This window comes from Aulostomus chinensis, chromosome 11 (assembly GCF_037954235.1).
Source record: "Aulostomus chinensis isolate RoL2024-O1b breed Wild chromosome 11, RoL_Achi_v1.0, whole genome shotgun sequence".
Classification (NCBI taxonomy): Eukaryota; Metazoa; Chordata; class Actinopteri; order Syngnathiformes; family Aulostomidae; genus Aulostomus; species Aulostomus chinensis.
The window spans coordinates 14960730-14983261 of record NC_141330.1 but is presented as its reverse complement, the minus strand read 5'-3'; the positions used below and the strand labels follow the sequence as shown (position 1 = coordinate 14983261).

At 43.8% G+C, this 22532-nt stretch overlaps 1 protein-coding gene across 8 annotated transcripts in view; it reads right to left on the bottom strand.

The window, feature by feature from the left end:
- phactr4b (phosphatase and actin regulator 4b) overlaps nt 1–21931 on the bottom strand; it is a 28164-nt gene extending 6233 nt beyond the window's left edge. Inside the window, exons 1-10 of one of the 8 annotated variants that reach the window (XM_086218801.1) lie at nt 21765–21931; nt 20374–20501; nt 14735–14822; nt 14117–14161; nt 8438–8608; nt 7129–7209; nt 5301–5828; nt 2957–3301; nt 1925–2056; nt 435–960 (exon numbers count right to left, since the gene is read on the bottom strand). In XM_086218801.1, coding sequence (XP_086074927.1) covers nt 435–960; nt 1925–2056; nt 2957–3301; nt 5301–5828; nt 7129–7209; nt 8438–8608; nt 14117–14129 — 1796 coding nt within the window. In that variant the 5' untranslated portion in view covers nt 14130–14161; nt 14735–14822; nt 20374–20501; nt 21765–21931. Of the gene's footprint in view, nt 1–434; nt 961–1924; nt 2057–2956; nt 3302–5300; nt 5829–7128; nt 7210–8437; nt 8609–9772; nt 11665–11742; nt 11914–14116; nt 14162–14734; nt 14823–18007; nt 18866–20373; nt 20502–21764 lie in introns of those variants that run through there. The other 7 variants (XM_086218802.1, XM_086218803.1, XM_086218806.1 and 4 more) reach the window with 7 other exon arrangements.
- Between the last annotated feature and the right edge of the window lie 601 nt (nt 21932–22532).

The following is a 22532-nucleotide window of genomic DNA, read 5'->3' as shown; positions in this document are numbered from 1 at the left end:
AATCATCATATGTAAAGTACGGATGGAGATAAAAAAGTAAACAGGACGGCGTTGTCTCTGTCTTAAATAAAGTGCTTCGGGACACTATTGTCTCAAATGTCAGCACCTCCTCCCTCCGTCTGAAATACTCACGCACTTCACATGCTCGTTGAAGATGTAGTTTAGGTGCTGAATGTTCTCCTGGTTCCACACTTTGAGTGGTCATCAACATCTTTGTATCATGCTGTTTTTTTGTTATCAATGACATGACATCGCAGCTGCAACCCGAGCATAGTCACAGACTGTTGTTCCCAATGATCTCTATCTTCAGACTGCACATCCTTAGATACCCACCGTGCAGGTAGAAATATTGCAGGGGATATAAAATGTTTCTGTTGTCTTTAATTTCTTTGGATTTTGCTCTTAGAACTGAGTCAGTACATAGAGGAACTTACAGTTTCAATGGCTGGATGCTGACAGGCAGGGGGCGCCCTCGATCTCCTTGGTACTCAGGAGGAGTTTCAAAAAGCAAGGCATGCGCACGCTGGGATCCGTCTGGGTTGGGCTGAGCCGGGCCGGGACTGGACAGAGCTCGCTGGATCATGATGTGCAGCGGGACGGGAGCTGGGCGCTGCGGAGACTCATTGGTAGGGCTTGGGGGATCAAACAACATGGGTATAGGTTGGGGCAGTGGGTGGGGGTAGGAGTGCTGATGGTGGAGGTGGTGGGTGTGTATGTGTTGGCGTGGTGGGGACGGTGGTATGTGTGTTGGCAGGGGCGGGGAAGGAGGAGGGGGAGGCAGCTGAAAGCTCACAGAGAGATTGCTGTGATCCTCAAGAGACAGTGGTGAGGGGTTGATGGGATGGCTTGAGGGGTCCTCCGTGTTGCGTTTGGTGACGGGGGTGGTCCTCTTAGGAGGCATTGGTGGAGAGGGTTTGGCTGGAACAAGACTGGCAACCCCGGTGGCCTGGGTGAGGTCTCCTGCAAGTGGAACACAGTTAAACGCATCCAGTCATAAAGGTAAATGAACTCTGGCTGAGACCTGTTAGTGAGATGCTAGTGGGGGTCATTGCTTTACTCTTCTATCTACTGTAGAAATGAGTGCACATGCATCAGCTGTACAGCATGACAGAGTACAAATACACAACTGGGATTACATGTCTGACTGAGCATGAATGCATACATACAGTGAGTCAGATCACATGACTGCATCAACATGAATGCACACACAGCTCTAACACGCGAGTGTGCAACATGTGCCCCAGGTCACAGAGACGTACAGCTGACATGCTTGACACAACCAGAATCCCAACCTGCCATCAAACCCTGGTTTCTTAGCATCTCTAAATGCAAAAAATCTGCTAAACAAGAAGCTCAATTTATACATTCCATGCATATTTTTACACTTGCTATACAGCTCTTAAAACGGTGTTGAGAATAGCTGTGAGCCTACAATCTATGTGAAAAGCAATAGCCGTGCTCCTGAAGCATACGATATCAGTGCTGACACACTGTAAACATGCAGGAGACTTGACTGATATAAGATCTTTCACTTCAAATTAAGTCAGCCTTTATCTTAGAGCACTTTCATTCTTCCATTCATTCATATCATCCATTCAGCCCAACTGAGCAGATGCAAAGTGGGTTACTGTTCAAAAATTCAAAGATGAAACCTTAGAGTCTCCCTTGAACTCAATGTCAAATAAGAGAGTGCCAAATTTTCCGCTTGCATTCACCCAGCACACTCAGTATCAGCTCGTTATGTGCATGCAACTCCTATATAGACATTTAAAGAGAAGCAAATCAAGGCCAGTCAACATGTTAAAGGCATCGGGGAGAAAATATGCTGGCAGCTAGAAAAGACGCGACACGATGAAGAACGCAGACTCAGAAGGGGGGCATTCCAGACATGGGCACCCTGGCCACAGAGATACCACCCTTTTACCTGAGCGCAGGCCGCCAGCCCGCCGGCACAGGTAGACAGGCAGGGACAGGTAGACGTCATAGTCGCACTCTCGCTTCCAGCAGGACCAGTAGAGTGGAAGCTGTGCGTTCTCTCCCCCCTGCAGGGCGGAGACTAACAGGGAGGAGACGGAGGCCTTCAGCTGGAGGGTTTCAGGGATGCAGGTGCATGGCTGTACAGTATATGCTGTTGTAGCCCTATACACTCTTGCAAATGGTCTCCTCTGTTATTGCGTCATGAGTTTGAATTTCTGGACAGCTTCAGTAAACTCAACAGGTATCAACTCATATCCTTACAAATTTAGATGTCTAATTTGCCGCCTGCATACTGTCCAAATTTTGCAAAAAATGCTGCCATTTTCACACTTCCCAAGTGAGAATAGCTGCTGTTAGTATCTACCACTCATGATAACTAAAGTAGCTTAATATGTTGTCCCTATTCCTGTCGTCACTTAAAAAGCACATTTGACCATTAAGACTGACTGGCAACAGAGAAAAACGCCTCACAGCTCATCATTACTTAAAGAAACCCTGCATATCTCCATTGGGGAAGGCATGAAAAGAAGTGCACACATTTGCAAGGTACCAAAATCTTAAGCTCTGTTAATAAGATTCCTGAAAATGAATCAAAGTAGACAGCCTTGTTCAAATGGGAGTTAAGGCAAAATCCCAGATGAGACAATCCCAAAGTAAACACCAACAAAAGCCACTTCACTGCGTCTGAGCAAACAGCGGCTCATAGCCACCAGAGCCCCTGTTATCTTCAGAGTGTAAAATGCCGGGGAAAAGTTGCTGATAAAATAGCCCAGGCATAATAAGTAATTAGCGGGGGAAAAGCTGCTCAAGCTGTTTAGATAACATCATTACCCAAATGCCTCCACAAGAGTGTGTTTGTGTGTTGCTTGTTGTGCTGAAGTTTACTTTTGCACCAGCAGGAATCCTACATCATAGAGGCACATCTGTATCTTTTGACGATGAAGAAGGTACCTTGGAACCATGACTCAACAGAACTTACCCAGCATGGCAGCGTTGCCCCTGTTCGACGGCTTGGGTGGAGGAAGGGGAGGCTGTTTTGTAGCCTGAGGCGTGGAGGTCGGAGCTGCAGATGACAACTGCTGCGTGGTCGCGCCCGCAGAGGAGATGGACCTGACAGGTTTAGATGTCGCAGCTGAGGGGGCACAAGGGGAGGAGTACTGGTTTATGGGGTGGTTGGATGGTGTGCGAGGTGGACCCTCACTACCAGGTTCAGGGGTGGAGCTCATCAACCATTTAGGAGGCATCACAGACTGTTTAGGAGGCAGAGGTTCACGGAGGGTGTCCCGCAGGGTTTCTGGGTCAGGGACAAAATGGCTGTCTGACTCTGTGAAAACAAGACACAAAGAGCAGAGGCAGGATTCAAGTTAATTTTGAGAAATGTGAGAAAAAATGGCAGTGTTTCATGTAGTTGAATCTCATGAAACATCTCTCTATTCTACAAAGCTATTAATGCTTCAGTTCAAAAACTCAGCAGTGAGCCACTTTCTGCTACTTTACCACTCGAAGCGCTCTCTATGATAACACTTGTTGGAGAATCGCATTATCTAGGGATCAGCTGTGAAGATAAACAGAGTAGGCGGCTGCAATTACCACCAAAAACACACCTCCCTCTGTCTTCCCCAACCACACCCCAGAGCTGACCCCCCCTCCCCCCACCACCACATCATGCCTCAAAGCTGCAGCTCCAAAGTGTATTTACAGATCAGCTTTTATTATTGTGATGTCATGCAGCCAGAGAGGAAATGATCCAGTGATCCAGAGATGAAGGAGTGAGTGAGAACCAGAGAGAAAAACAGAGGAGAGAGTAGGGGAGGAAGGAAAGCATCAGACAGAAAAAAACCCTGAATACAGGGTGAGACAGAGGGACAAGCTAAAGCAGAGTGATATGAACCAAAGTTGGGGAGCTTTTCAAAAATCAAGAGAATACTCTATAATTGTAGTTCGGTATTAGTCTGAGGAAGATGATGATCTCTAGGGAATGCTCACATTTAACACACAAATACCATGATCAATTCTTCCTGTTGGTCTAATTCTTTTAAAATACCTGCTCAGTTTTCTGAGTATGAAACAAGTTGGCCTACAGGTTTCTGATGTTGAGGAAATATCTTTTCCGAATTCATTTTCGTTCATGTTTTCTTAGGCTAGGGGGAAATGAACTAAGCCTGCATGCGTGGCATCAGTGTTATTACATGAAAAGATACTTCCCCTTGGTAACAGAGGTGCTGCTCTGTTGGTGTTGCATGTGTCACGTACGTAGAATTCCCGAAGTTTTAAGGCCCCATCTGTGTTTCAGTGCATTGCTAGTGTTTCAGATTGCAATTTATATTTACAGTTTCAGAATTTGTACATGTACCAACTAGGCTTGAGAGCAACTGACAGGAATGAAGACTCAAACCTTCTGATGTGTTTGCTCACTCATCAGGTTCACTTGTGATTGGCGGGGAGGACAAATATTGGCTGAGTTCCTTGAAGTCATCATTCAGACAGACAGACACACACACACACACACACACACCCACATACACACTGCTTGTCGACCATTTCATCTCCCAGTTACCAGCAGTGTCAACATATGAGCTTGACGAAAAACATCTTAGTAAGGAACTGATAAATGTTGTATAAAGGAATACAATTCCAATGAACTGAAACTGGTTTTCAGCTGAAAACAGTTCTTCATTTTCATTCCCACTGTTTTCTCTTCTTCACTTTCTGTCAAAATAATCATTTTCTGTCTCCGTTGTGTAACATCTCTTATTGTAATCCACGTTCCCCATGCGGATCATCTCTTTGACATACGTTTTGCACAGGTACAGAAATATTGATGGAGATCTAAGTGGTTTGTGTGTCAAATAAGCAATAATGGAGAGTAAAAACTGCACTCTTTCTGAAAGTGTAATGTTTCTGTAAAAATCAATTAGCTGCATCTCTCCACCAGTTACCACTCAACTGACAGTGTTAGCATTAAAGGGCAATGATGGGTATAGTGATCGCACCACATTAATTAGGAGAAGAGAGGAGATGAGAGGACAAGCTATTCCCTCATGTTCCTGAATAAGAAGCGTAGCTGGAGCAGGGCTCCTGGGAACCGACAGGAGCCTGTCTATATCTGGGAGGACAGCACATAAGCAGTGAAGTGACAGGAAGAGGGAGGGCAGCAAAACACACTGCCACCCTTAAACACGTATGAAAGAGGTCACCATGAAAAACTTTGCTTTGATGTCGCAATGAGGAACATGTACTGTAGCCATTATAGCCTGTTACAACTGTTGAACAAATTAGATGACGACAGAAGGGAAAAAGTTCAAACACTGGAAATGACTCACCTCTGCGAGCCCTTCCCTCCTCTGCAGATGCATGTCGAGGAAGTGTAGGCTTCCAGTCCACTTCTGACGGCCGACTCCTCCTACCATCCTCTGATGGGGCCTTCTGAAGTCCAGGTCTCCTCTGCCCGTCTTCAGGGTGAAGACGACCCGCCCGCCTTCCCTCATCCATCTGGCTGTGAATCTGTCCATGCCAGACCATGTTAGGTTTCCACTCGCCTTCCCCATGTACACGAGCCCCCATCCCTCCCCCTCCTCTTCGCCCATCTTCCTGCAGTCCAGACACCCTGGAGCCTGGAGGTCCCCGTCTGTCCCCCTCTGAGGGAGACCGGCCTCTACGGTCATCTGGTTGTGTGAGCCAAGGTGGGTTCATCCTAAAATCCAACTCCGAAGGGAGTTTTCCCTGGTTGCATGGGCTCCTTCCACCACTGACCACTGCTCCTCCTCCTCCACCAACCCCAGCACTTACAGGCAGAGTATGGCCGTTCTTTATGTAGGCCTGCTTCAGGTTTTGTGTTTCTGCAACTGCATCTACCAAAGTGGGATAGAAGAGTTGTTGAACTTTGCTTTGAAAATTACTATGGTGCAACACTTTTCTTCAACATCAAATAACACAACAGTCATCAAGCAAAGGCACAAGATGCTGAATGACTCATTCATACAGCGCTTTTTTTTCTCATGTAGGATGTGATGTCATGAATATAAGACAATGAAGTAAATTAATCCATTAGTTGCTAAGAAGTTATTAATCCATGTATCATGCAAAACTGGCTCGCTGTGGTCACTGATCATTTTAAATATCTGTATCTGGAATTGCTAATTCAGCCATTTAAAGCTGTCACCTTAGACTTCGATCTTGTGATCACCCTACCTGAGAAGTTCAGATGTAAAATTAGAAAGCACTCAGAAACCATATACATCCACCAAGGTGAAGTGTCGGCTTGTTTGCAGTTTGGAGCTCAGGCCCCAATTAAAGCTGCCAGTAGTGAAAAGTGACGTCCACAGTGAGCAGTTGTTGTGGCGAGCGTGAGACTTGGTTTCCTGTTCCATGGCGAAATATCCAAATTGGGCACCCCGCTGTGGTAACCCTGTTTACTGAAACCTAAGTCTTCACAATAACCCATCACCAACTTCCTGAAGTTTTTTGATGATCTGATGGATCTGGTCCACCTACTAGGAGGAGTACATCAAAGTGGGAAAAAAAAACATCTTTGCGACTTATCGTCTTAAAATTTAATGGACATTTCTTTGGCCCAAACTACACCTCTCAACCAAGTTAATGAAACTAGACCTCAGTTACTGTGTTATCCTGCTAACTGACAAACCAACAAATGGAACTGAAAACACAGCCTCCTTGGTAGAGGTGATAAATAACGGGTTAATCGATACTGAAATAATCATTTGTTGCAGCCCTACCACGCAGTGGTAAAAAAGCAAGCTGCCCTGTGGATGGAATGTGTGTTTGTTGGTGTGATGAAGGAGCAGCTGTAGGTTTAATAAATGGACTTCTGCAACAGCAGAGGGGCCACATAACGCTTGCACACCCCCCTCTCAAAGCTATTTTGCTGCAGGGCACAATTCGTTCCACTTTCTCTCAGCTCTAGAGAGTGACATGCCATTTAAAAAATATATTACATTACTTTGAAAAACAGCAAGGTGAAAGTACATATGGCTTTTTAAAATATGTCTCAGACACCTGCTGGATGGGAGGACAGTGTTCCTGCTACAATGTTCTGATGATTTCACTATACTGTCTGCGTGGGTGCAATAGCCGCGGGACTGCTACTGTAGATACAGACAGAGATCAGATGAATCACAGAGGCACTCGTACCATTGTCCGGAACCTCTTTCAGCACTCCCTGTTCTATAAGCTCTTGCCGTGTACGCCTCGTCGACATCTTTCTCTCCAGTTCTGCCAGCAACACAAAAACAGCACATTACAACCTAAATTTAGTTATTTTTAAAAGCGTGTGTGACCTCATTCACCAGAATTTAAAGGAACATGCCACCTTTATTGTGAAATATGACTATCTGCCCTCCTCCTCAAAGGCAGACAAGAACATAGATAGCCTTCTCTGGGCTCCAGACTACCTTTTTTTTCCACTGGTAGCACTGGTGCTATCAGTGAAAGATTGATAATGCCTCAAGATGTGTTTTTTTATAGATATTATACTTGATGATCTGGGGAATACTGCATAAATGGCATAATGAACCAGGTCAATTTTCAACATAAAACACCATATGCAAACTCCCCATTGCAAAAACAGATAGAGAAGGACACAATAGAAGCCAAAAGACAACGTCCTAATTAGCAGAATCTCAGCAAGTTGACAAAGCTGCCCATGGAAACTGCAGCTGAGGATGGACAGACGTAAACGGTGTTGCAGTCAGTACGCAACGCATCCGTAGCTGGTTACACAGAACAGAGGAGAATGCAGGAGGGGGAAAGAAAAGCTGTGCCAACAAATGAAAAAAGGAGTGCTTTCATCTGAAATGTTGCTCTTCTCATGTTACCAAAATAGTAATGATCATGCACTTGCATAAAAGCTACTAGGTAGAAGTTTAACTCGCTAAATAAATAAATAAAGGTTGCATAAGTGACCATTTAGGTTGGAAGTTAGCTTAGCACAATAGATGACCAGGTTAGCATACCATGTGGTTTGGCTTTATCGCTACCTCCACAATGACAAAATCTAGCAATTTTCAATTTTTATTTTACTGTTAATGTTACACACAACCCTGGTTATAACAATGCAGGCAAACACTGTGTTGAAGAAAAGTGTTTTAGATGACTTTTGACAAGGTTATGCTGATCTGCTCATCCATTGTGCTAAGCTAACCAACAGGCAGCCACCTTTGTGGGTCTCAGCTCCTTAATGCACACAGAGAGGAGAGAAGGATATCTATCTTGTCTGGCTCTGGAGAGGGCAGCTAATTGGTGAATATCCCAAGATGTTGCCATGTTTCTTTAAGATACAAGTTCTAAGATCTTTAAAGAAAAATTATATTGTTAACAGATTATCTTTGCTTTAGGTGGACTTCACATTGAAACTGGAACACAAAAATTGAGAAATTTTGATGAATGCTGGGAGTGGGGGATAGGACGGCACTCACACAACAAATAAATTCACAACACAAACCTTCAGAAGTTTCCTTGAACTTCTCGCTGCTTTTCTTCTTCCGCCACTTCCATGGTTTGAAGATCTTGCCAAGGGTCGAGAACTTGCCCTTGCGTTTTGGGGGAGGAGTGCTGTCCCCCGTGCTCCCCACCTCTCCCACCATTGTGCTGTGGTGCTGCTCAGCTTCATCATCTAAAATAAAAGTAGTTAATACGATCAATGAGGTTAATGTAGTGTATGGATCCATCAACAGTCAGGGTGGATCTTTTTTCTTGTGAGTGCTCATCATCTGCTGCCTTTGTAAAGTGGGCCGTGCTCATTATGGCTGTTATTATCTTTAGCTAGTTCTCGGGGACTCAGTGTGCTTTGGCAGGGTGATGCTGAGAGCTCAAAGACTCCTCCACATATCCACAGTTAATAGGAGAGGTCTGACGCTAGCATTCAGCCAGGATTTCTCACTGTCAAGTGCTCACATTCCTTAGCTGGATGGAGACTAGTGCCTTATCAGCCTCTAAGGAGAAACGCACACAAACACGGATGCAGTCAAAGTCTGTCAGTCATGGCACATAACCGCTAACAATTTAAAAGCAAGCCCTTTTAACAAACGCTTACTGTCAGGTGCCATTAAGGCTTTAAGAACTATTAAACTGTATTCTATGGTGATGGTTGCAAAATGAGTTATATGATTGACAGGCCTACTGAGGTCAGTCCAACTGACAGGGTACTGAGAAAGAACATTGGCTCTCCCAATGCTGCAGCTGCTGTATTCAGCAGACATAATATTTACCAGCGGAGGGAGAATGGGGTCCGATTTGAAACACCCAGCCCCATGCACACGCACAGGATGTCTTGGCGACAATGATGCCTGGCAGTCTGATTCCCACAACAATTTGCTCCCACTTACCTACAGTGCTGATGTGGCTTGCTTATCAGTCTACTAAAGAACACAGGAGCCATATATTACCATTTCATAGGAGAAAATGACCCTTTTGACCCTCAGTTTGACACCCATTGCAGGGAAGTCAGGGTTAGCTGTACAAAAGCAACCTCAAGCTGGCAAGGATTCAGTATCTCAGCAAGATACATTATAGAAGGTGGATCGCTGCTGACACAGGATTTAAACACATTTTTTCAGATGAAGGACAGATCGCTTAGCTGCTTCACATAAATGCTGTTGGCAAGGTAAAATATGAACTGAATGCTTAAGCAGTCTTGAGAAAATGCCCTGTCAAACCAACTAAACAGTTCAAAATGCAATCCTAAAAATTCTTGCGGCTCAAATTTAACCATAGTTTCTTATTTATCCTGAAAAGGCATTCTTTTTAACAAATCTTTCAAAAAACAAGACGATTCTACCTGGAAACGGTGTGTTAAGCGTCCAGCTTCCATGGTGGCGTGACTTGAAACAGCACGCCATGGGGAAAAAGGGAGCATCCGGCTCCCCAAAATTAAACTTTTCTGTATGTATCCCAAGAGTTCAATCACTGAGCAAGAAAATGCCTGGGGAGCTTGATGTAGAAACTACGGCAGAGATGGTCCAGGATCAAGGGAGATGTCTTCACCATGAAAATGCAGCTCCCATTGGCGAGTTACAAATTGGCGGATTCAGACCAGCTGCCGTAACGACCAGATTAAGCATTGCTTAAAGCGGCTTCCCTGTGATCCAGAACTGAGGTTCTCCCACAGCAGGCTGCTCTGTCAGAGGCGCCTCTGACACAGTGCCTCAGCTGAAGCCACTGAAGCAGGATAAGAGGCGGCTGTGCCAGGCCTGCACACTCCAAAGGACTGCAGTGATGACGACTGCAAAAGGACTCAGAAGGCATCCATTTGAAAAAGATGATAAATCCTTAGAAGACTTGTAAATTAACCACCATTGTATAATTAAGACATGCTAACTCTACTCATACAAAAATTAACAAAAACAACACAAAAGTACATCCAACTCAAAAGCTGTGGACGAACTCAATTATTCTTCAGAGAAAGAGTCACGTCATTGTTTCAAGGGTACTGAGGAGAGGTCTGGTGCGTCCGGTGAGGCTCTACAGCTGTGAGTGAGTCTGGGGCTAGAAATGGGAGTAAAGGGTAGAAAGACAGAAAGTACAGGAGTGAGGGGGGCAGCCTGGAAACACAGGGAGGAAACGGCACTCCACCCTGATTCTGTGACCGAGAACAAAGACAACCGTTTCCCCTCGCACTCAATAACACAGCCGACTGTACAACTCATGGAAACACAGTTCCGCACAGCACAACCCGGTGACACCAGTGAAACCATACGTAATGTTAAGAACTGCTGCTGATATTAAACATGTCTTCATTCAGCAAGTCCAGGGGTTTAGTTGTCATGCTCTGTAATCAAGAGCTCAGCCAAGATAAGACATACCAGTCAGGAAACATGGGGGTGTGTGACCGTATGTGTGTGTGTGTGTGTGTGTGTGTGTGTGTGTGTGGCTATGACGTACTCCCATCCTCAAGCCACACCTACCATCAGCAAAAGAGGCCGCATTTCCCTCTCACTTCATGATTCAATGAGTCATGGCAGCGATAGTCAGGTGAGTGCACGGTCAAATGAGATTGTTGTTTCAGTCAATCTGCTGGCCAAACCATCCTGATCACTTACATAAGAGACCTGCTTCCACAAGGTACAGTGGTTGGGAAAGACCTCCAAACGCATTATTACGCCAACCCTTGGCGAGGCAGATTATGAAATTTAATCTACTTAAGTGACAGAGAAAGGGAGTTATAGTCACTGTGATCTATTCTCATGGAATCTTGCTTTCTCTGGAATCCTCAAGCCATTTAAAACCAACAGAGTAGTATTGCCATGTTATATTAATGTAATAACAAGCTGTTTGAGGTTCAAGTTATCCAGTAAATTCATCATGTAATACTTTGGGTGATGAGGTGCAATCGAGGTATAAAGTTTGTTTACATGATGTGATGATCAAATGAGAAAATAGTAGAAACGGTCAACCACAATTGATGGCTTTTAAAATATCTAAATATAATTTAGCAAAGACAATCCCTGTATCCTGTAACAGATGAACATAAGTGCGCAACACATGCATGAGAATGTAAAAACACAGCTGAGACTCTTCCACGTGATCCCAGTGATTTAACATTCCTTGTGGTGGTGAAAGTGAAGGCGAAGCAAAGGGAGAGTGCAGACTGGGCCTGGTTTATTGTGCAACAACCAATCCTTATCTCTCACTCTGCTGGAATTTCTTGAAAAGCTACAAAGTGGTAAACTAATTTAATTCTAACCACTATGAGAACATGCAGAGCTGCGTCTTCAAGACAAAAGTGTATGAGTGAGTCCAGAAACTCACCGCCATTGTTGTGTTGTTGTGGGTCCTGAGCTGGAGTCTCCACACGAAGACTCTGTCCCATGATCCAGCCCCTGCGGGGCCTCTACCTGTCCTGTGCCCAGAAATGCACACACTAAACTGGACAGATAAGCAGCTGCACCTGCCTCCCTCCCTCCCTCTCCAACAAAGTCTCCTTGTCTCTTCTGTCTCAAGTCCTTTCTTCTTCTCTGCCTTTCTCTTGTCCACCCTTCCTCTCGTCCTTTGAGTTCAGTACTTCCCCCCCGTCCCTCCCTCTCTCAATCTCCTTAAGACCTTCCCTCCCTCCAGGAGCTGGACTCCCTCTCCCTCCCGCTCACTGACCCTCCCTCCTTGGCTCATAGCACAGGTCAGCATTCAGTGAAAGATGCCAACCATTCCTGGGAGAAAGACGAGTTGTGTTTTCAATTTGATGTGTGCGCTGTGGTATGTGTGCTGTGCAATGCGTGTTTCCAATAATGTATGTAAAGTATAATGAAGTCAGTGGTGCAATGTGTCTCATGAGAACAGGGTCTTACATGAAATAAACAGCACAATCAAGGAAAATATTAGAATGAAAGGATTTAATTTCCCCTGAGGAGAAAACTAGATGAGGGTAGTGGTTTGTGGACATTAAACATGGTGTCAAATATATTTTCCTCCTTACAGCAAAAGACAGGAGATAAAGATCCTGTAGAAGATGTTCAACAAATACTAATTGACCTGACCGACAAGCAAAAATCTGAATGTGATGGATGCAGAGACAAGAAATATTCGCAATATTGATCAGTTCCTTCAATCAAAGATGCTACATAACGCCAGACACGAGTTTTACTAAGCTGTCAATGTAAAGGTCAAGTGTGTCTCGGATCCTGCTCTAGCTCAACATCTGAACATAAATTTCTAGCTCAATTATAGCTGCCACTACGTGAGATGTCAGTGAACTTATTACAAGGAGGTATGAAGATTCACACGTTGCCCTGTTCCTTTCCACCGCTGTTCCGATCTTGCACAGGGGGTTTATACTGCTGCTCAGAAGTCTTAGAAAACCATTTTATGCACATTTACAAATCTCTAATGGCACTTGAAAAGTCTTGGAGGCATTTGCATGACGTTAAAAAAATGCTTGCCAAGAAGAACTGCCTTATTTTGGACCTGAGTATAGAGAAGAAGATCAAAAGAGAGAAAGACCATTTTTTTAAACTAAGAGAAAAGAGGGAGCGTGGACCCCTGAATGAGCGCTTTGATTCCTTTTGGAGGTTTGACTGTCTTCAGAAAAGCTCGTGCGACTGTGCCTCAGAGGAATCCAGAGCATTGAGCTGTGTCATTATGCCCGGATAGATCAGTTTTCTGAGCGTTTGGCTGCATCTCAGCTGTTTCTAAAGATGGAGAGCTTGTGTGTTCAACAGCGTTTCTTCTCTCTCCCTGTGCCCCACATACAGCCTCCACACCGGGCCCACTTCCAGAGAGAGCTGAGCCAATCCGCATGAGCCCAGAACCTGTTGGCCTGACCTGGATACCAGACTGGGCCAGGGCCCTTCAGCAGGCAGGCAGACTGAGGCAGGTATATACACATGTACGTCCATCACAATAATTTTCCCAGAATAGCCAAATGCAGATTTAAAATAAAAGTAGATTTTTTTTTTCCCCACAAAAACTCCTCAACGCTCTGAATATTGTACACAGCTATTAACGTGAAGCTGCCACTGAAAGTGTATTTGAATGATTTAACTTTTTTGATGTGAATTAGAGGAAAGAAGAAACTGGTAAAGTGAAGAACTGCACGTATGCTACAACCATCAGCTCACAAGGTTTGACCTTCCTTTTCCTGTGTCGCCACCAGGTTTACACAGCCATCACCGTGCCAGTGTTTACAAGTGAAAAGTACTGGGGCACAAAATAGGCCAACAACTCACAAATCTCAAGCTAAATTAGCCAAACCAGAAAAGTTCAGTAAAAATCTGAAATAGGCGTCATTATCCTTGCTACTCCGGCTCTCTCCCATAGTTTGATAAAAATCAGCTGAGTAGTTTTTGTGTAATCACAATCACAATACACAAACAAACTGAATACAATTTACAAATTGCAATTACGTAACAATTCTCCTGCAATTCCTCACCAACAGTGTGAGCACAGACTTACAGAAAACAGGGAAAACCCTTAAAGGACTGAGATGACGGAAGGAGGATAAACTGATCCTTAATCAGAGCCTGGCGTTGAGACGATGTATGGCCGTACTCCTGAGTGGCTCATGAAACGGCAAGAAGCTAGACAGGCCTCATAAACACCGTGGATATACAGCTAGATGAGTGGCTCAACTGCTCTCTCCCCAGCATTAACACTGCACTTAACAAACCACAATGGGCAACTTGGTACTCACCACGATTTTCCATTACAGAGTTTGAGGCACACCAATCAACGGGTCCTGAAAAAAACAACATTTAGGAGTATCAGAACCAGTTTAAGATTTCAGCTGAGACACATTCAGTTCAATTAGTGAGATAGAAGTAGAAAATCAGTTTATTCCCCATTGCACATTTATTAAAAAAAGAAACTAAACATTATGGTTTTGGATGGATGGCATATTTAGTCGCAAGTGTTTTCATAAAAATTCCTTTCAAACCCAAATTAACCGTTCAAGTATAAAAGCATCTGAAGCATTTAAGATTCGTCCAATAGTTTTTAGCCACTTTCCAGCTAAATTAAAAATAAAACCGAAAGCACCGTCTTTTCTCTAGATTATACATTAATATAATTTTTAAAAAGTAATCATTTGTAGTTCTTTTAGTCAACACAGAGTGAATACTCATGACAGACATTTTGGATTAAATGTCCATACATACAGGTTTAACTGGATTCACCGCCATTTACACTTCATTGTCAAAAACTACTTTTAACTACTACATTCACAATCAAATTATCTATAAATTCTCCATGCAGCATTCATATGAATATATGTAGAAACATTTTGCATGTTTTTTTTTTTAGGTTAACATACAAGGTAGAAATTCATGAGTGAGGTGTGCTTGATTTCCTCTCAGGTCGCCAGCACGCTGAAGATGGCAGCTCCATCCATGGTATCCCCTCTGACAAAGAAAAGCATTGAAGATTAGATCATAGTTAGTCATGGCCAGGAAACGTGGGGTGAGGATCAAAAATTTCTAAGGATCCACTTCTAGACACATTGGCAGCAGGGAAGAGTTATGAACTTGTATGTTTACAAATGGATGAGTGAGGTGTGAGGACGTGCCGCTGTAATGTCATTGATTTCTTGGCAGACTCGCAGCCTTTTGGTTTTAACTGGGCAATGGTCAAACAATCCAGCTGTAACAAGTCAAAATACTTCAAATATGTAATTAAACACTCACGCTGGCCAAGTGTTCTACTTTGAAACCAGACTGTGCTTTTTATGTGCCTGAAGAGGATGATTGTGCAACCAAAATATTTGTCTGCTGATTATTTTTATAACTAGTTAAGCTGCCAACAGAAATTCCTGACAAAAAAAAAAGTGTATTAATTTGAACAATATAGAATAAATACATAGGTAAAGACACCAGTGTTGGACTTAGAGGCAGCTAACACATTGACAATCTATAAAAGATCTGTTGTTCCTTACAAGCTATTGGAAAACAATAGTTTGGTGTTTGTTTGATCCAAAAACCACAATTTTCTTTAAAAAAAAAATCGATCTCTCAGTCACCTTTAATTGCCGTGATTTGTCGAACAAGCCCCGTCAACACTCCAAATTCAACTGACTAAATTTGAGACCATCAAAAAGTTGCTGTGCTTCGTGACGTTTGCTGTCGAGGTCTGTCCTGCTGCACTGATGAGTTCTGTCACGACTGAAATCAATTTTGTGGGTGAATCCTGACATATGCAACTTCCAGGCTTCCTCTAAACTAAGCTGAACTGTCATCCTTTCTTTCTTCACATTCTCCCAAATGTTTGTTTTCATTGGATAAAATAGATTAAATGATTTAAATGTAACAGCTGACACACACACACACACACACTGACAAAATTCTTCTCAAATATCTGATCCTTGCAGTTCTTAAATGATGACATCACTCTACCAATACCAGGAATATAATCGTTGATGCTGCACACCTAGCTGAGCTTTGTGGGAGGAAGTCTATGGTATTTGTGTGCCTCCGTGCAGGGGTTTTAACATCCTCCATTTGATTGTGTCGATTTTTGCCATAACAATGGTCTTACTTTTCACCATTTTACGCAACTGAAAACAAAACAGGAATCAAAGCCAAATCATTATGAAATATTTCTGCTTAAATTAATGGTTTCAAGATCGTTTTGATTTGTGGTAGGAACGGTGTCTTCCATTCCTCCTCTGTGATCCAAAGTCCTGTTTCTACAATATGTAATTTTCCATGACCGGAAAAAATTCTTTCTAGCTTTTAATACTGCTATCAAGTCAAAAAGCTGTTTATAGGGGAAGCCAATGAGAACAACAGTGGGACGTGATACACGCTGTCATTCAGGTTTGTGTTTACAACAAAGCTGATCAGAGCCAGATCCCTTACACATCCATGTCTACTTCAGGGTCATTTGGAGGGGACTGAATGCAGATTACACCCTTTCCAGTGAAGACAAAGGCCAGATGTTAGATGTTATGTTTTTAACCAGTGGAGAAGGGGCTTCACTCAGTATGCTACTAGCCATTAGCAACAGCACATTGCAAATACACAACTGCTGAGATCAAAATACTCAGACGTTCACCATCGTCCTAGTCTAGTTGTAAGTCAAAATCCATCCATCCATTTTATTCTGCTTATCCTTTTAAGGGTTGCGGGGGGGGGGCTGGAGCCTATCCCAGCAGCCTTCAGGCGAGAGGCGGGGTTCACCCTGGACAGGTCACCAGTCCATCACAGGGCCAACACATACAGACAGACAACCATTCACACTTACAGTCACACCCACGGTCAATTTAGAGTATCAATCAGCCTCTTCCCCTCTTGATGTCTTTGGACTGTGGGAGGAAGCTGGAGTACCAGAGAGAACCCACACAGGAACAGGGACAACATGCAGACTCCACACAGAAAGATCCTGTGCTGGAGCCGGGACTTGAACCCGGAACCTTCTTGCTGTGAGGCAACAGTGCTAACCACTGCACCACCATGCCGCCTAAGTCAAAATCACAAATTCCAAATTATGTTACAACGGAATGACTAACAGACTTTAAAGCACCAGCATCTTGTATTTCACCCCTTGTATCAGCAAGGGCTGCTGCTGCAGAGTAATATTCCACTGGCAGGGCAGCCTGGAGGAGCCCTGGGGCTGAGAGCAGCAGCCCAGGGGGTAATAGTCAGCTGTGATTTCAGTTTTGTTTGGAGAGGAGACAGGACAGGGCTTTGCATCACATCATCACAGGCTGGAAGGAGCACAATATCCAGGACACATTCTGAGCTGGTAGAAAATGTCAGAAATCTATCAAAAACACAAATATCACCAACTGCACTTGTCAGTTAAAAGATGAGAGGACCGGGGCACTTCTAAGCGAGCACTACATCATGAGGTCCATTTGTAGTACTGCTAATGCCAATAGTGAATTAAGCAATTAGTTAAGACAGAAATCAACTGACACATTTTTTTTTGGGATAATCAATAAATAATTAATTAAAAGGCTTCACCTCTGGTTTCAGCTGTTAAAGATGTTTGACTTACATCAATGAAAATTTAATAAACTTGGAGTGGTCACCTTTAGTGCTTAGAAGCATTTCACATTAATTTTGCAATGAAACAAGTGCTAGGACTCATTTCAAGATTATGCTGCTTATGTACACTGCCTGCAAATGCAAATGCTGTGTTGCTATGAAATCCACATTCTTGGGCCTGCAGAGAAAGCGCTATGCTGCATATAATGTGTTTATGACTACCACTGAACAAAATATGTACGACCAAAACCACAACCCTCGGAGAGACAGAAATTCCTTCAGTTGCTCTCCACTCTAAAGTCATTACACAGTAATCCGTCTGCTTGTCTAATGGACCTCCACATCACCTCGCACTTCAATTACTGCTCTAAGCAGACTGCAGCACTCCACTCCTGTCGGCTACAGTCATGTTCAACAAACGCTCAGATGAGAGAAAAAGCCCCTTTCGATTGTGCGATACCACATAAGCCACTTTAGATGAGAATACAAACGATCAATGCATTACAATGAAGTAAAGCTAGCAGTCGTGTTATAATTGAACATACAAACAATAAACCTATTACGCTATATTCTGTCATAGTTCGTATTTAATGTCAACTTACTGGCAGGGTCAAAGGTTAACTTCTCCATCAAAAGAAGAAGCATGAGTTACAGCACCTGCACATCAAACAGTCGTAAAAAAGGGTTGTAGTTCTCAGAGGCAGAGCTTTGCAAACAGCCTGACACTGAGAGGAGGCAGATGTATCCGTGGTTGAAGATGAAATTTTTTACACTGCCGCCCAGTGCCGCAGCCCTAGCTGGATGACTCAAAATAATCGAGCTGAGTGGGGAGCGCTTCTCTCCATCCACAAGAGAAAAAAAAAATTGTTAGTGTCTGGAAGTAAGAGCGGATTTGATGCAGCAAGAGAGGATTGAGATGCGAAAACAGCCTCATATGTGACACTTACATGCATCAGTGCAGGTCAGCACACACCGTCCAGCCTGCATAGATGCCCTCCACAAGCAATCGTTTCATTGTTTCACTTGCTGTTTCTGCCACTCTCAAAGACAGTTTCAGAATGTGCCAAAAACAATGGGATGTTGGTGTCCTACTTCCCTTGAGTTGTTAACCCTTTACCTACCACACACACACGATCAATGATAAAGTGATGACTCTTTCCAGACAGAGCAGGACCTCCGTTACTCACCATCAGGAAGCCAGCAGCTGTCTAATCATAAGCACACGTCTAATTAATAATCCTCTAACAGAGGAAGAATCAAATGAGTGAAACGTCACCTCCCAGCCTCATCCATCATTTACTCCTGCTCTAAACTGGTCTTACTATCAGCACAAACCACCTTCTCTGCTCACATCAACAACATACATCCATTTTTCACAGTGAGTGATGACAAATGGAATTATGTCCTCTTTCTGGCTAATGTCACACAAACACACTCACCAAAGAGAGGAGGAACACCACTCAGGTATGTGAAAGTAGCCGTTACAGACTGCCTAGACGTACCGACCGTATAATCTTCTGTGGGGTACAAACACGCCCTCGCTGGCGCACTCTGCTTGATTCAATTACGATGGGAGAGGAAATGGCAGCAGCTGGCTGGGTTATGCCATCTTTAAATAGCAGTTTGCTTCTCACTCCTTTGCTCACGACTTGGGCACGAAGGCCGCCAAGACAGTAGAGGAGAAAATAATTACCGCCACTCTAAAACCTCCAAGCATAACTCTTGCAAACAGAAACAGCACAGCAAGCGGCAACAAACAGCAAAGAGCTGGCTCAGTTTTCCTCACATCGATTTGTGGATCACAAAAACAAAAAAGGTGCACTTTTGAGTAGACGGCATATCCGAGCATCACAATCTCAACACTACTTTGAGAAAAGGATGGATGAGGGTTTGCATTCCCAATCCGGTTCAGGTGAGAACGTCATCACCGAGGCCTGCCCCAGAAAAGCATCAGTCACCACAGGGACCAACGTCCCACTTTCACAAGGAGCCCAAAATGCCTTGCCTTTGCTAAACTTTTCTTCCTCAGTGTCCCTCTGCCAACGTGAGGGCTGCACTGCCTTGCTACCACCATACCACACTGCCATTTCACATCAACATCAGCAACAACCAATGATACACAACAGGCACTCTCATGTTTTAATTCAGTTTTTCCACCATGAAGCATTCCACCTGTCTAAGGCAGGCTTGGAGGGCAGAAAAGAGACATCTCTGGAGGCAGGAATCTCAGGAGCAGATCAGTTTCATCAATCATACCCAGCTGACAGCTTTCCCATCATGGTTGCCTCTTAACGGCCCATTACAGAGGGTACTTCCACTGGGAAGTGAGCTACAACACAAGAAGCTATGAGGCAGCATATTCTCTGAACAGCCAATTAACTTCAGGAGCCATTAGGCCTGGGGCAGATACAACCAGAGGAAATGTTACCCACCTATCTACCTACTGCAGGAGAGCACAGACAGCATCAACAAGGACAGGAGGCAACAGCCGCATGCCTACATGAATTAACTGTGCTTTTAGAAAAATAAATAAGAAAGATGAAGCAAATCAAATTGTGAACACGTCTACTCTTTTGAAGCCTGTTGCAAACACGCGTTGACATAAAGACAGAGCTGCCGGTTAAAAGGGGGTGTGTTAGCTTCACAAGCTAGTACTGACTGACCTGCGAGCTGAATAAATCACCGGGGGCTCCATATAACATCCAATCATGTCCTTGACAAAACAAACACTCGAGGCTTTATACATTAATATAAAAAAAGATAAAATAATAAGCCAGGCTGTGCTTCATCTCCAAATGATACTTAAACATCAGCAGTCTTCGTTGTTAGATGAACAGACTCGTCTTCCATTTTAGCCCCCAACAAACGTCCTAATTAGCTGTGAATTGAGAGCTGGGTTCTAATTTTGTCGCTGAAATTCGATGACTGTCACTTCACTACCTACTACCGGAGGCTAAACTCCAATTACCTGCCTTCCTCGGTCTGTCGCATCAAATGAAGCAGCTTTAGCTCCGGAGAGACGAGCGGAGCTTCCAGCATCGACCTGCTGCCTCTCTCTCCGCGAGCGGATCTCGCGCCAATGGACTCAAGATGCTGCTAGGAGACCAGAGTGATGTCAGCCATAGTAAACACAACCACATCCTGTCCGTCCTTTCAAAATAAAACTGCCACGAACGGAGGCATTTCGCTTTTTGTTCTGCAAAATTATAATTTTTAAAAGCAAGATGAGTTATGTTGATTGAATTTGGTCGGAAGCATGGGTGTTTATGATATCGCGCAAAATTATAGGTTTTTTCCCTTCAAAACCGGTATCAGTTACTCCAGGTGGGAACTGTGTCCATGGAAAAACAGCAACATATGGATACTTAAATGCATCATTTTACGGTTGGCGTTTCAACAACGGTATTTTTGCAAGGCAACACATTGGTCATCTATTAAAATAAACGCTGTTATTATTCTGTAGCTATCGACCTTATTTATTCCTCGATGTTCTAATGTAACATTTAAATGGATTCGTTATCTAATCATACCTAAAATTACAGGGGGATACATCCATTGTATTTTCAAGCTGCCTTAAATTGTATATACATCTATAATACATTAATAATGCACAGTCATCACGTGTTTTACTATATACATTTGTGAAACCTCCCGAATAATATTAGTAAATTAGATTTGTTATTGAGCTCAAGTTGTAAAGGGATACACGTTTGTTTGTTTTTCCAGGGAGACAGTTATATCAGAGGTCCCTTGGCAGCACTCCGCCATTGCAGATAGAAGCGCACATCCGTTAGTCAACCTTTATTTTCTAACTCTTAATTTGGAGCAGAGATCTTTAGTACAGTCGTGCGCATCAATAATTAGTAAAGTCGTCAATTCTATAAACATCGCAGAGGCCAACAAATATATCATGTTCCCACAATATGAAGAGTTGTAAATGAAACCATATGAAGTCCATACGGACCTTGAATGTGAATCCCACTCAAAGACATCCAGCTAAAAAGGCGATGAACGTTTACAACGCGGAGATCACATCCTTTGTTGTACATGAGCGTGTGCAGAGCATCAGTGCAAGATGCAGTTTCGGGGGGGTGTGAAATAGTTCTTGAGACAAACGTTCAAATCTGCAAGGAGCCAAATACGTTCACGCGCAAACCCGCGCCGCAAAAGCGCAGTATTACTGGCTTGTTGTGCAGCTCGTCGGCCAAGTTGGAGCATAACTTAGGTTATTGTCTGCGGGAAATATTCCCTCCAATCCCAGGATCACTCCTGTTCGCCCTCCCCCCTACACACACACGCACACACACACGCACACACACACGCCCCAGTCCTCCGCGCTCCACCTCACTCCTGACTCACCTTCGTCCGCCTCCTCCTTGAAAATTACAGCCGCTGTAAAAATAGCCGGTTGGTCATCTCGTCACCTCACACTTTCACCCTCTGCTCCAGACATCCAGGTCCAAACATTTCACGCACTTACCGGAAACCATCCCAAGCTGGGCATGGTGGTCCCGGTAGTTCTGCGGCTCCTCCAGGGCCGTTTAAAACCAGTGCTCTTTGTGTTGTGACGACTTCATTACCCAACATGCACTGGAGTTCATTGATCTGCGTGAGGAAGGGGGTTGAGGGGCATTATCCGGCAGCTCCTCATTACACATCCATGTTCCCACCGTGATCGTGAAGCCCGGCTCGTCCTCCTCTCCCTTCCTTACACATCATTTCATTGTTAAAAGAATGTAGCAACGCCCATGTCTCCGGTACAACACTCTGACATCATGACGACCCAATGTCACGCCTCTATCATTTTAGTCTGAACAAGGTCAATGTACAAAATGACTTTCATCTCCCCATTCTTCGAGGTTTTTACGTCACACGTTCTTTTTATTCAAAAAGATCGGTTGCGGTTCAAAGAGCGTTTCCCCTCACGCAGAAGAAGCTCTTTAACTCTGAGTTTCAATATAAAAATACACAGAAATCAATGCGTGACAGCACAGACACATTGGCGAAAAGAAAGCACATCTCGGTTTTCAAAAAGATTACTTCTGGAACCTTCTACTTAATTTTGGTTCTATTTTATAAACATATGTCCCGACACGACTTTTATGTTTGATACAAGCCATAATTTCA